General features: G+C 41.1%; 1 protein-coding gene across 5 annotated transcripts in view; it reads left to right on the top strand.

Annotated features, from left to right (window-relative positions):
• Positions 1 to 14,641, top strand: part of LOC140191638 (SH3 and cysteine-rich domain-containing protein 2-like) — a 248,317-nt gene that overhangs the window by 121,155 nt on the left and 112,521 nt on the right. For all 5 annotated transcript variants that reach the window (XR_011883864.1, XM_072249223.1, XM_072249222.1 and 2 more), the window contains exon 3: positions 9,611 to 9,708. Coding sequence is in view for 4 of the 5 variants with exons in the window: in XM_072249223.1 (XP_072105324.1) it covers positions 9,611 to 9,708 (98 nt within the window). In the remaining variant the exon portion in view is untranslated. The remainder of the gene's footprint in view (positions 1 to 9,610; positions 9,709 to 14,641) is intronic.

The raw sequence follows: 14,641 nt of genomic DNA, 5'->3' as shown, positions 1-14,641 counted from the left end.
AACTAAATTGCGGGAAGCACCTAATAGATTCACAGATGCTGCCTGAACTGCTGAGTGTTTACTGTTTCCAGAAATGATGATGCATAGAAATAGTATAATGGACTATCTGACTTGGAGAGGACAAGAAGCAACTTATAAAGGTGCTCTTAAATGTAAAATACACTTCAAAATTCATATTTCTGTCTAAATAATCAAGCTGTCATTTAATTATATTAACTTTTTTTTTATTTATTTGTATTTAGAACTAAAACACATAACAGTCCCTTCCGGCCCAATGAGCTCATGCTGCCTAATTACACCCATGTGACCGATTAACCTTTGCATCTTTGAAATGTGGGAGGAAACCAATGCAGTGACAGGGAGAAACTCCTTATAGGCACCAGTGGGAATTGAACCCTGATCGGTGATGTAGCATGTCCACAACTTACTAATCATAACCTCTACATCTTTGGTATGTGGGAGGAAACTAGAGAACTCAAAGGAAATCCATGCAGTCACAAAGAGAAACTCCTTATAGGCAGCAGTGGGAATTGAACCCTGATCGATGATTGCTTGCACTGTAATACAATGCATTCAATGCTATGCTACAGTGCTGCTCAGTTGGAGTATTTGTCAGTATTTAAGGCTGTGTCTTTATTAACTTGCAATGAAAGTGGGAGCATTATAAATGTGCAAAGAATTGATTGTACTGATGTTGCCAAATTAGGTTTCCTGAGGCAAACATTTTTTTCTCACAAAGCTTTGCAAATTTCTAAGGGATAGTGTTGAAATATTGTGGAATAAGCTGGCATTTTGAGGAGGCAACACCCTTAAACTGTGCACTGATGATGGCTTTTCCATTGGAGCTGAAACATCTGCAAACATTTTGCCAAGCTTGGCAATCAACAACTTCCACTAAGGCAGCGATCCCCAACCACCGGGCTGTGGATTGGTACCGGGCCGCAAAGCATGTGCTACCGGGCCGCGAGGAAATGATATGATTTGGCGATAGGAGTCAGCTGCACCTTTCCTCATTCCCTGTCACGCCCACTGTTGAGCCATTATGCACGCGAGGTCATTACCCGAGCATCATCCATGTCGGTGCGGGAAGGAGATCAACTCCTCCAGCTTGCAAATGACGGCAGGCTGAAAAGTATGTTTGGCATAACATCTCTGCCGGTATTCTGGATCAAAGTCAAGGCTAAGTGTCCTGAGATAGCCATGAAAGCACTGAAAACGTTGCTTCCATTTCCAACATTTTTCTGCGAAGCAGAGTTTTCTGCAAAGAATGCAACAAAAACTAAATTGCAGAATAGACTGGACATAAGGAACCCCGTTCGAGTATCGCTGTCTCTCATCACCCCTCAATAGGACCGTCTTGTTGCAGGGAAACAAGCCCAGGGCTCCCACTGATTCAGCGATGCTGGTGTGGTGCAATGATTTTGTGTGTTCATACGGGGAAAATATGTGCTGTGTGTTTAATATCCAAACGTTACTTAAAATGTTATGATGCTATGGACTTATATAACCATATAACAATTACAGCACGGAAATAGGCCATCTCGGCCCTTCTGGTCCGTGCCGATAGCTACTCTCACCTAGTCCCACCGACCTGCACTCAGCCCATAACCCTCCATTCCTTTCCTGTCCATATACCTATCCAATTTTTCTTTAAATGATAATATCAAACCTGATTCTGCCACTTCTACTGGAAGTTCATTCAACACTTACTTCAAGCTCCCCTGTCCTCCCCTGATAATTGACTTATCACTATATTCATGCGAGGAAAATATGGGCTGTGTGTTTAATATTAAATTCATTAGATAAAGCCTTTTAGAAACGAAATTGAGTGGATTAGCCACTTATCACCTATAATCTGGTCGTGATTAACATCACCACCCACCACCCCCGAACAGAATCGCCAAAAACGATAAGCAGTGAAAAAAAATGGGCATGTGCACGCATGCACATGTCGTGCATGCGCACTGGTGCCCGCGCAAGGCTTCATGGTCATTGTAGTCTTTTCTGGTTAAACACAACTTATTTGACTGCTACTCTTGTCCGTTGGCAACCATACCGTCCCCCCCACCCCCGCCCCCCCCAGTCGGCTGGTCCACAAGAATATTGTCAATATTAAAGCGGTCCACAGTGCAAAAACGGTTGGGGACCCCTGCACTAAGGGATAGAATACTGGCAGCACATAGTTGCTGCAGCAGTGATAAAATAGATGAAGGGGGAATATAGTTAATGGGACAGAGACATCTCCTCAGGATGGTTCTTGGACTGGCTTCACTTGCCTCAATGCTGAACTAACTCCACAGCCTGTGGGCTCACTTTCGGGGACTCTGCAGCTCATGTTCTCAGTATTATTTGTTTACTATCTTTTATTTGAACAATATATCTCTTTTGCACATTAGATGTTTGTTGGTCTTTGCTATGTGTAGTTTTTTTGGATTCCATTGTATTTCTGTTTTCCTGTGGGTGCCAGCAAGAAAACGAATCTCATAATTGTATATGCCATACATACTGTATTTTGATAATAATTTACTTTGAATTTTCTTTTCAAGAATCTGTGGCACAGTAGTGTAGTAGCTAGCATAATGCTTTACAGCCTCAGTGATGACCAGGGTTCAATTCCCGCCTTTGCCTATAAGAATCTTGCACATTCTCCCAATGACCCGACAGATTTCCTCCGGGTGTGCCTGATTCTGCCACATTCCAAAGATGTACAGGTAAACAGTGTCCATGATATCTTGGTGCAGGAAGCATGGCAGCACTTGTGGTCTGTCCCCAGCACATTCCTGGACTGTTGATTGTTGACATAAACATTGCATTTCACTGTGTGTTTCAATGTTTAGATGTACATGTGAGAAATAAAGCTTGTCTTTATCTTTATAGTTCTCCAGCAGTTTTAGACAGGCATCAGTTGTTCTACCCATCTGTTATCGGAAGCCAGATTAGATGGCGTGAAATTGATCTGTGCTGCCAATCCTAGGAATACATTCAACTCCTTTTAACACTCTCCTTTTAAACCCATCATGTGCCTTGAATCCACGAATACTGCAGATGCTGAAAATCTGAAACAAAAGCAGAAAATGTTAGAGCAAAACATACACATACACAGACACACACATACCCCCTACCCCACCCCTACTACCACCCTTACCTGGAGGAACTCAGCAGGTCAGGCAGCATCTACGGAGGGAAATAATCTTGAAATTTTGGGCTGAGACTGATGCAGGGTCTCAACTAGAAACAATCAACTGCTTATTCCCCTCCATAGATGATGCTTAAAGAGATGCAATCATTTTTCATTGCAATGCCTCAGCACCTTTGACACTTCTCTTATAGAGCAATCAGGACCTCTCGTTTAACATCTCGCACGTTGCCAGAACTTGAGGGCTGGAGTTATAGGGAAAGGTGAGCAGGTTAGAACCAAGTTCCCTGGAGTGCAAGAGAATGAGGGGAGATCTTGTATACAAAATTGCAGGATATAGACATGGTAGCCTGGGGACAAAGGAGATGGATTGTAGGTTAATGTTTCAGGCTGCTGACTTTCCCTGGATTTGTAGAATTTTAAAGTTGCCTGTCACATGGCAGATGGGCTGAAAGTTGCAGTATCATTATGGGAAGATCTGGCTGTTACAGAGGAAGCAGAGTGATGAAGGAGAAGGGGATGTTGGGTTGCAGAAAAGTCAAGTACCCTCTGTAAGTCTCCCAAAGAATAAAGTTCTAACCCTTCCAACATTTCTCTTATAGCTTAGGTCCTGCCAAGGTAAGAGGTTGAAGAAAAGGTCCTGTTTGCTGGACAAGAGGTGCCAAAGCTATAAGACTATAAGACCTAGGAGCAGAATTAGGCTATTTGGCCCATGAAGTCTGCTGTGCCATTCAATCATGGCTGATCCTTTCTTTTTTAACCCTCCTCAACCCCATCCCCCTGCTTTCTCCCTGTAACCTTTTGATGCCATGTCCAATCAAGATCCTATCAATCTCTGCCTTAAATACACCAAGCGACCTAACATCCACAGCTGCCTTTGCATCTCAGGTTTTTGAATTTTCTCCCCATTTAGAAAATAGTCTGCACATTTATTTTTGCAACCAAAGTGCATGACCATGCATTTTCCAACATTGTATTTCATTTGCCACTTTCTTGTTGATTCTCCTAATCTGTCTAAGTCCTTCTGCAGCCTATCTGTTTCCTCAACACTACCTGCCCCTCCGCCAATCTTCATATCATCTGCAAACTTGGCAACAAAGACATCTATTCCAACGACTAAATCGTTGATATACATCAAAAAAAGAAGTGGTCCCAACACCGACCCCTGCAGAACACCACTAGTCACTGGCAGCCAACCAGAAAAAGATCCTTTTATTCTCACTCACTGCCTCTACCAATCAGCCAATGCTCTAACCATGCTAGTAACTTTCCTGTAATACCATGGGCTCTTAACTTGGTAAGCAGCCTCATGTGTGGCACCTTGTCAAAGGCCTTCTGAAAGTCCAAATATACAACATCCACTGCATCTTCTTTATCTATTACAACACGTAATCTCCTCAAAGAATTCCAACAGATTTATCAGGCAAGATTTTCCCTTAAGGAAGCCATGCTGACTTTGTCCTAACTTGTCCCATGTCACCAATTAGTCCATTACCTCATCTGTAACAATTGACTCCAACATCTTCCCAACCACTGAGGTCAGGCTAACTGGTCTATAATTTCTTCTGCAGTTTTCCTCCTTTCTTAAAGAGTGGAGTGACATTTGCAATTTTCCAGTCCTCTGGCACCATGCTAGAGTCCAATAATTTTTGAAAGATTGGTGAGTTGTGGGCATGCTGTTGGTGCCAGAATCATAGCAACATTTGTGGGCGGCCCCAGCACATTCCTAGGACTGTGTTGGTTGTTGATGCAAAATGATGAATTTCACTCTGTTTCAATGTAGATGTGTCAAATTATAAAGCTAATCTTTATTCCTTCCAGTTCATTTTATATAGAGCCTTGGAGAGACTGTGTCTGAGTTATTACGTATGTGAGATCTTCATATCTAAAGATGATCGAGAATGTGAGGGAGGGAACTCAATGAAGATTCACTAGTTAGATTCCTGACAAGGGGTCCTAGGCTTATAGAGGAAGGGTTAAGCAGACAGGAGCTATGCTCTCAAGTCTATAAGAATGAAATGTCATTTAGGCATTAAAAATTCTTATGGAAATTGATAGTAAAAGGAGAGATGTTTCCTCTGGTGAGGATTTCAGGGGTAGTGTCTCAAAATAAGGTATTGGCTATTCATAACCAATGAGAGAAAATAATTTATCATATGCCAAGTATATGAATGCACAGCTGCAAAGAAAAACTTACTTGCAATAGTGTCACAGGCACATAGCATCAGAGAAGCAGCATTCACAAAAAAAACATAGATTAAATATAAATTATACACAATTTTCAATTATTTGATTTTTCTTAATCATGTTCTAATAGGTTAATATTTTTGGGAAAACCAGGAAAAGCTAACATTCATAAAAACACATTCTGCTAGTGTAGGAAATCCAGAGTAATACATACAAAATGTTGAAGGGGTTTGTGTTGATCAGGAATGGGCCACAAGACAAAAGCAGGAAAAAGTGAATGGTAGAAGACTATTACACCACAAGATATATGAGCAGAACTAGGCCATTTGGCCCATCGAGCCTGCTCCGCTAGTTCATCATGGCTGAACCTATTTTCCTCTCCATCCCAATCTCCTGCCTTTTTCCCCATATCTCTTCATGCCCTGACCAGTCAAAAATCTATCAATCTCTACCCTAAATATGCATGAAGACCAGGTTAGAATGTTTCCTGTAATAGAACATAGAATAGTACAGCACATTACAGGCCCTTTGGCCCACAATGTTGTGCTGACCCTCAAACCCTGCCTCCCATATAACCCCCCACCTTAAATTCCTCCATATACCTGTCTAGTAGTCTCTTAAACTTCACGAGTGTATCTGCATCCACCACTGACTCAGGCAGTGCATTCCACGCTCCAACCACTCTCTGAGTAAAAAAACCTTCCTCTAATATCCCCCTTGAACTTCCCACCCCTTACCTTAAAGCCATGTCCTCTCGTATTGAGCAGTGGTGCCCTGGGGAAGAGGCGCTGGCTATCCACTCTATCTATTCCTCTTATTATCTTGTACACCTCTATCATGTCTCCTCTCATCCTCCTTCTCTCCAAACAGTAAAGCCCCAGCTCCCTTAATCTCTGATCATAATGTATATTCTCTAAACCAGGCAGCATCCTGGTAAATCTCCTCTGTACCCTTTCTAATGCTTCCACATCCTTCCTATAGTGAGGCGACCAGAACTGGACACAGTACTCCAATTGTGGCCTAACCAGAGTTTTATAGAGCTGCATCATTAGATCGCGACTCTTAAACCCTATCCCTCTACCATGGGCTTGTAGCTTGTGAAACAGCCTCATGTCTAGCACCTTGTCAAAGGGCACAATATCAACCAATTCTCCTTTGACTATCCTTGTTACTTCTTCAAAGAATTCCAACAGATTTGTCAGGCAAGATTTTCCCTTGAGGAAACCATGCTGACTACAGCCTATTTTATCATGTGCCTCCAAGTACTCTCACCCCATATCTAAAATTCTCATAACCCAATGGGCAGAGAATGTTTGTAATTCTATATCCAAGTGGTCTGAGTTGGATCAAGTGCTCAGTATATTCAAGGAAAAATTGACTGATTTTTAAATGTTCAAAAAATCCGGCATCTGTCGTTAGTACAGGAAAATGGCACTGAGATAAATTCAACAATGAGCTTATTGATTACATTCTGGTCACAATTTGGGGAAAAAGAGTTATTTTCCCCAAATTCCCTGCTGGATATTTTAGAGACTGCCTTGATGCGATACCTTTGATTTTTGTCTGCAAATGGAATCATCTTCTCTGTCCGTCTCCTTGATCTAAAGCTTAAACTTGAACACAAAAGATTCTGTAAATGTTGGAAATCCAGAGTAACAGACACAAATGATGAAGGATCTCTGCCTTCTCCATAGATGCTGGCTGACCTCCTGAGTTCTTCCAGAATTTTGTGTGTGTTAACTTTGAATAAATTCTTTGGTTACCTGTCAATCTAAGTCATCTGTGATAAACGTTCAAACTGCTAGGTAGTTACATTTATTAACAGCAGCAAGGCAGAGCTTTTGTGAACTCTTAGCAAGGCAGCCAAGATCTTACAACATACCAATAGCAACTGACCTTCAGCGATTAGGCTGGTGACCATGCTGCCTGGAAGCATCTGAAAGGAGAAAAGCAAAATATTAGAGACACAAAGGCTGATTTCTATCTTCTATAATTTAAAAGAATAATAATAGCAAATATATTCACTCCTGAATCTCATAGTTTATTAATGCCGTGGTTTTTCACCATCACAAAATTTGTTTGCACTGAGAGCAGAAGTGAGATCCTCAGCACCAGAATCTGTGAGACCAACATGGACTAGGTTGTGGGCAGATTCTCCCTACAACTGATCTGATCAGTTGGTTCTACTTTCTTGCCTGTTCCCTTCATTGTAGTCCAAATCTCTCAGCCTCAAGTATATTCAATCCCTTTGCTGCCACAGCATACCGGGTGGAGAAGGGTCGAGGATCAACTTTATTCACCATATACACTCAGTGGCCACTTTATTAGGTACAGGAATGGAACCTGATCTGGGGTTCTGCTGCTGTAGTCTATCTATAGTCATTCTCCCCTGACCCCTCTCATTAACAAGGCATTTTCGCCCACAGGACTGTTGTTCACTGGATGTTTTTTTTCCCTTTATCGCACCAATCTCTGTAAATTATGAAAACTGTAGTGCGTGAAAATCTCAAGAGATCAGCAGTTTCTGAGATACTAAAATCACCCCCATCTGACACCAGTAATCATTCTACTGTCAAAGTTACTGGATCATATTTCTTTCTCATTCTGATGCTTGGTTTGAACAACAACTGAACCTTTTGACCATGTCTGGATGATTTTTGTGCATTGAGTTGAGTTACGTGATTGGCTGATTAGATATTTGCAGTAATGAGCAGAAGTACCTAATAAAGTGGCTCCTGAGTGTACGTAGGAATTTGCAGAGTGAGGCATGCAACAAAAAACATTCAACAATTATGAAAAATGATATAAAAAATAAATTTAGTGGTTAAAGGACAGATATGAAATAAAATATAGAAATACCATCATGTAGTTACAATGTAAACAGCATTATACAAGTGGTTTAAAGTTTTTACGGTGCAGTGACTAAGATAATGGAGAGAGAGTGGGTGAGGGGCTTACTAGAATCATTGATCCGAGTAATTGCCTGTGGGAATTATAAGTAAAACTATGAGGGAATTATAAAGGTTCCCACTCTTTGAGAGAAGAAATTTTTCCTTACCTCCATCTTTTTTATATCCATCTTGGAGAGCATTATGACTTGTTACATCGCCATCTGGTATGGAGGCACCAATGCACAGGATCATAAAAAGCTGCAGAGGTTAGTAGACTCAGCCAGCTCCATTGGCACTAGCCTCTGCACCATAGAGGACACGACACTTTATAAGGACTGGAGAGAATGGGGACAGAAGTCAAAATAAAAAGTGGGAGGAGGGGAAGGAGCAAGCAACAGAAATCAGAGTGGTAATAAAGGTCAAGAACAGTTTCTTCCCCTCCGCTATCAAATTTCTAGATGGACAATGAACACATGAACACTATCTCACTATTTTCGCTCACTTTTTGCACTACTTAATTTTTAATACATCTCTTATTGTAATTGATAGTTTATATTGCAATGTACTGCTGCCACAAAACAACAAATTTCATGAAGTATGTCAGTGATTTTAAACCTAATTCTGGTCCTGAGCAATTTCACAGATAGGAAAGGTTTAGAAGGATACAGGCAAATGGATTTACTCAAGAAGGCATCTTGGTCAACATGGAAGAGTTGGACCAAGGAGTTTATTTCCTTGCTGTATAAATGTATGGAATATAAATCTAGAGAACTGATTCAAATTTCACAATGACATTAGTTAATCTGGAATAGTGAGGGGAAAGAAAACTTTTTATTAGTAAAAGATGAAATTATTAGATTGATATTTTAAAAACCCTTCAGCTTCACAAATCTCCTTCTCGAGAAAATCTGTATCTTGCCTTATAGAGAATTTTTTTTTCAGATCAATGACCTTATTAATCATGTATATTGAAAGGTCTCGATAGAAAGGACATAGAGAGGATGACCAGGGAGCACAGCCTCAGAATGCAAGCACATACCTTTAGAACAGAGATAAGGAGGAATTTATTTAGCCAGAGGGTGATAAATCTGTGGAACTCATTGCCACGAACAGCTGTGCTGAGTTTGATATATTCTTGAATATATTCTTCATCAGTAAGGTTGTCAAAGGTTACGGGGTAAAAGCCGAAGAATGGGGTTGAGAGGGTTAATAAATCAACCATGATTGAATGGCGGAGCAGCAACAATGGGCCGAAGGACCTAATTCTGCTCCTATATCTTATGGGGTGGTATAAAGACACCCTACAGTCATTTTACTCCATGTTAAATGTTGATCCTACAGCTTGCTCTTTTCATGCAGTTGGAGTGGCATTCCTTTTGCTGCTTTGTCTTTCTAGGGTATTCAAAACGTGGATGGCGATGCAAACTCTGTAAAATCAATGCTCACCCGCAGTGTGGAGAGGATGCGTGCAGGCAACAGTGTGTGGGGAAATTGGTGAGTGCTGTCCAGAGTTATTACATTTGCACTGATCACCCATGTGAAATGTGGACTAGTTGTTGCATATTTGATGCTTGAAAGTTTCAAGATGTAAGCAAATACAAAATCAGCCTCTTTAAAATAAATCTGCATTGATTATTTTCCCTGTTGCACTCGGTATCTGTAGAGAGATGTGTATCTAATTTGTACAAACGTGTATAGTGGCATAGAAAGTCAATGAAATAAACACATTTGTAAAAGGAAATTGGGGAAAAACATTGCTTGACTTCAAAGTTAAACTATTGAGACAAATTCTCAGGATCTAAATTATTTCTTGGAATTCATAGACACTGTAAATACACAAAAGAGACCATTTGGTCCATCATGTCTGTTGCCAGCACTTGATCTATAGGAATGCCTTGCCATCTGTCTGAGTCTATGGCCAGGAATTTCTTATTTCAAACCTGACACATTTGGGATGAAAACATATTTCCTACCAATTACTTTAAATCTATGACCCCTTAGCTAAAGGAAATGTGTCCTTCCTCTTTCCCTTATCGAGGTCCCTCATCTTTATACTACTCAATTAAGTCTCCCCATAGCTTCTACTACTCTTAAAGATAAAAACCAAGTAACAAATGATTAAGGAATCTATTCTGCTCTTGATCTTTCCATCACTACTAGTAGTGAATATTAATATACATTCCCAGCTCAGTTAATTGTGCTCTACCATTCTGGGGATGAAATATAAATAAGAGGTCTTGTCAGTCCGAGTACTGACTATGTCTGACACATGCAACCTTCTGCATAAGGAGCTAGCGAAAAAACAGCCACAGAAGGCTTCATATTTAGTGTGGCATATCCTGCCCATTGGTAATAAGGGGAGGATCAAGGATCAACATTATTCTCGGTATACAGTTACATGTTTTAGGAATTTGCTGTAGTGCGTTGGTACAGCATACAACAAAAATGACAGCATTCTAACAATTATATAGCATTGGGAATTACATAAAAATAAAGTTAGAAGTACAGATATGTGCAGAAATACATAAATATTAGGATGTAGTTATAATGTAAGCAGTATTATAAAAAGTGGTTTAAGGTGTTTACTGTGCAGCGCAGTGACTGAGGTAATAGATAGAGGGGCTGGGGGCTAACTAGAATGGTTGATCAGAGGAAGAAACGTTTTAAATGGAGTAAAGTTTTTGTTTTAATAGCTCTATAGCGCTTTTAAGAAGGGAAACTGTCTTTTGGAAAAGACAGTTTGCTGGGTGAGTAGAGTTAGTAATGATTTTATCATCTTTGTCTTGATCTTGTAGTGATGGTATTCATTCTGCAGCCAATAACCTTTTCTGCTGACCTGATAGTTTGCTGGAGTTTTTGTATATTATGAGAAGATGTTTCATCAAGCCAAACAGTAATATGAGGATACTCTCTAATATATCAGTGTAGAATTGCACAGCAAGGGTTACAGGGAGCCTATTCTATCTCTGGCAGGACAATATGTGCATGTTACTTTTCTCCTTGCAGTCATGCTCAGTTAGATGGATAAATCATACCATCTCCCATGCTTATATAATCCCGTTACATTTTTCCTCCATTCTCGTCACCCATGTCTGCTCCACATTTGAATGATCAAGCAAGATATTTGCTAGGTCTTTCATTGAAGATTTAAATGAAGGATAAATGCAAGCAGTTATAAATTGATATAAGTAACACACAGAAAATGCTGGAGGAACTCAGCAGCCCAGAAAGCATCTATGGAAAAAGTACAGTCGCCATTTTGGGCCGAGACCTTTCAGCAGAACAGGTCTTGGCCCGAAACGTTGACTGTACTTTTTTCCATAGATGCTGTCTGGCCTACTGAGTTCCTCCAGCATTTTGTGTGTGTTCTAGCATCTGCAGATTTTCTCTTGTTTGTGTATAAATTGACATGCTTGTTTAAGGCAACACAATAGATGTTTCCAGCCAAGAGGAGGGAAAATAGAAACACAATTGATCAGGACACTGGGCTGGGAGAGGAAAAGTTTGATCACAATATATTGAGTTGGCTCCAGCAGGCTTTGTGTAACTTTAAGTAGTAAGTATCAGAAAGTTATGCAAGGAGTGTGTCCAATGTATAGTCTTAATTTCTACACTGTGTGTGGATATTTTTATAAAATTTTGTGCAAACGTGTCAATGATGTATCACTTGTACTTTTGTGTTCAATGCAGTTTTAATCACTTTATGACTATACATGTGAGTGTGTGACTGTGTGAATACAGTCAGCATTCAGTGCAAATGCCTTACTATTTTTAAAAAATAATTTAATGTATTCTCTCAAAATTCAGAGTTTATTACTGTCTTGTGGAATGCATGTGGATGGGCAATATTTTATCGCAAGTAGCTACACTAGAATCTAAGCCCGGAACTTTCTTATTCCTTTCCATAGATGCTGCCTGACCTCCTGAGTTCCTCCAGCATTTTGTGTGTGTTACTTCTAATGGGAATTATTTTAAGTGCTTAACTTATAGTTCAGCTAAGTGTATGCAAGTAATTTATAGACATGGCCATATGTGCAATAGAAAGCACTGAATGGGGTGGGAGGTTGTATAGTTTGTTTTCCCTGAGCATATTGAGGAATTTAAGAACAGCTTTTTTTTTATTATTTATACATTCACTCATTAAATTCACATGGCCAATGTTTAGATTCATGTGAAATAACCTCTATCCCAGTGGCTAAGCATTCAAAGTTGCAAACAGAACATGTTAAAACACAAATGTTTAAACACTCATTTCTAAGCTGAGTATGAGTGGAACCATGTTAAGTAGAACAAGTTTAGCTTCAAGTCTCTTCAGCACAGGTGATCTCTTTCCCTTGCCTTTCACAGACAGTTCAAAGCATATTCACTTGTTCATGATAAGAAGTGTAACCTAAAGCCAAAAATGAGTATCTCAAGTCAAATTAACAAATATTTGAATAGCTGTAAATGAAATTTTTTGCTACAAATCTAATGTATTGGCAATTTAGATAATGTTACTGGTTTAATGGAATTATTTATAATCCCAGGCAGAGCTGTTGTCATCATTGTTTAGTGTTACAGAAATACAGCATGGAAGCAGACCCTATGGCCCACGGAGTATATAATGATCATCAACCTCCCATTTACATCATTTATCTTCTCCCCACATTTTCATCAACTCGCCTAGACATTCAAGGCAACTTACAGCAGCCAGTTAAAATAAATTAAGTAAATAAACCTACCAATTAATACATCTCTGTGACATGGAAGGAAATTGGAGCACGCAAAGAAAACCCACAGAGGCATTCTGTGGAAAGTGGCCAGTGAAGGAGAGGAGCTTTGAGGCTTTGACTCGAGAGATTCTGGCAGTTTTGGCAGTTGGTCTGTGCAATCAAGTCAATCAAGTTTTGAGTAGATCAGCAGAAAGCCGGCGATTAGACAATCAAGATTTGAATAGCTCAGACTCAGCAGAAAGCAGCTGATTGGACAGTCAAGGTCAGGTGATGAAGCATTTTGAAAAGCTCAAACAGATAAATAGAGGGATAGCTCAAGCGAAGCGACCTGTGAGCGAGTGGGCCAGTGAAGGAGTGGAGCTTTGAGGCTTTGACTCGAGAGGCATCAACGAGAAGAGGTGGAGGACAAGCTGGCTCGCAGTTAGTCTTTACAATGTCTCCTGAGACGGTGATGTGCCTCTCATGTGAGATGTGGCAATCTTGGGAGAACGCTCCTCTCCCGCAGAGTCACATCTGCCAGAAGTGCATATGGCTGGGCGATCTGGAAGACCGAGTAAGGAATCTGGAGCAGCAGCTGGATGATCTTTGACTCATAAGGGAGAATGAAGCAGTCATAGATGGGAGCTACAAGGAGGTAGTCACACCTAGGCTGTCAGAAGCAGGTCATTGGGTAACAGTCAGAGGGGGGAAAGCAAAGGTGAGCAGACAGGTAGTGCAGAGCACCCCTGTAGCCATTCCCCTGAATAATAAGTTTACCGTCCTGGATACTGTTGGCGGGGACGACCGACCAGGTGTGAGCCACGGTGGCAGGGCCTCCGGCATTGAGTCTGACCCGGTGGTGCAGAAGGGTGGGATGGAGAAGAGGAGAGCTGTTGTCATTGGAGACTCTATAGTCAGGGGAGCAGACAGGAGATTTTGTGGACGTGAGAAGGACACCCGCATGGTTTGTTGCCTCCCGGGTGCCAGGGTCTGAGATGTCTCTGACCAGGTGCATGGCATCCTGGTACAAGAGGAAAAGCAACCAGAAGTCGTGATATATGTTGGGACCAATGACATAGGCAGGAAGAGGGATGAGGATTGGAGGGAGGTGAATGTTGTCCCCTTGTTCAAAAAAGGTAGTAGGGATAGTCTGGGTAATTATAGACCAGTGAGCCTTACGTCTGTGGTGGGAAAGCTGTTAGAAAAGATTCTTAGAGATAGGATCTCTGGGCATTTAGAGAATCATGGTCTGATCAGGGATAGTCAGCATGGCTTTTTGAAGGGCAGATCATGTCTAACAAGCCTGATAGTTCTTTGAGGAGGTGACCAGGCATATAGATGAGGGGAGTGCAGTGGATGTGATCTAAGTGGATTTTAGTAAGGCATTTGACAAGGTTCCACATGGTAGGCTTATTCAGAAAGTCAGAAGGCATGGGATCCAGGGAAGTTTGGCCAGGTGGATTCGGAACTGGCTTGCCTGCAGAAGGCAGAGGGTGGTGGTGGAGGGAGTACATTCAGATTGGAGGACTGTGACTAGTGCTGTCCCATAAGTATCTGTTCTGGGACCTCTACTTTTCGTGATTTTTATTAACAACCTGGACGTGGGGGTAGAAGGGTGGGTTGGCAAGTTTGCAGGCGACACAAAGGTTGGTGGTGTTGTAGACAGTGTAGAGGATTGTCAAAGATTGCAGAGAGACATTGATAGGATGCAGAAGTGGGTTGAGAAGTGGCAGATG

This window comes from Mobula birostris, chromosome X, assembly GCF_030028105.1.
Source record: "Mobula birostris isolate sMobBir1 chromosome X, sMobBir1.hap1, whole genome shotgun sequence".
Taxonomy (NCBI): domain Eukaryota; kingdom Metazoa; phylum Chordata; class Chondrichthyes; order Myliobatiformes; family Myliobatidae; genus Mobula; species Mobula birostris.
This window is presented reverse-complemented; position numbering and strand designations above follow the sequence as displayed.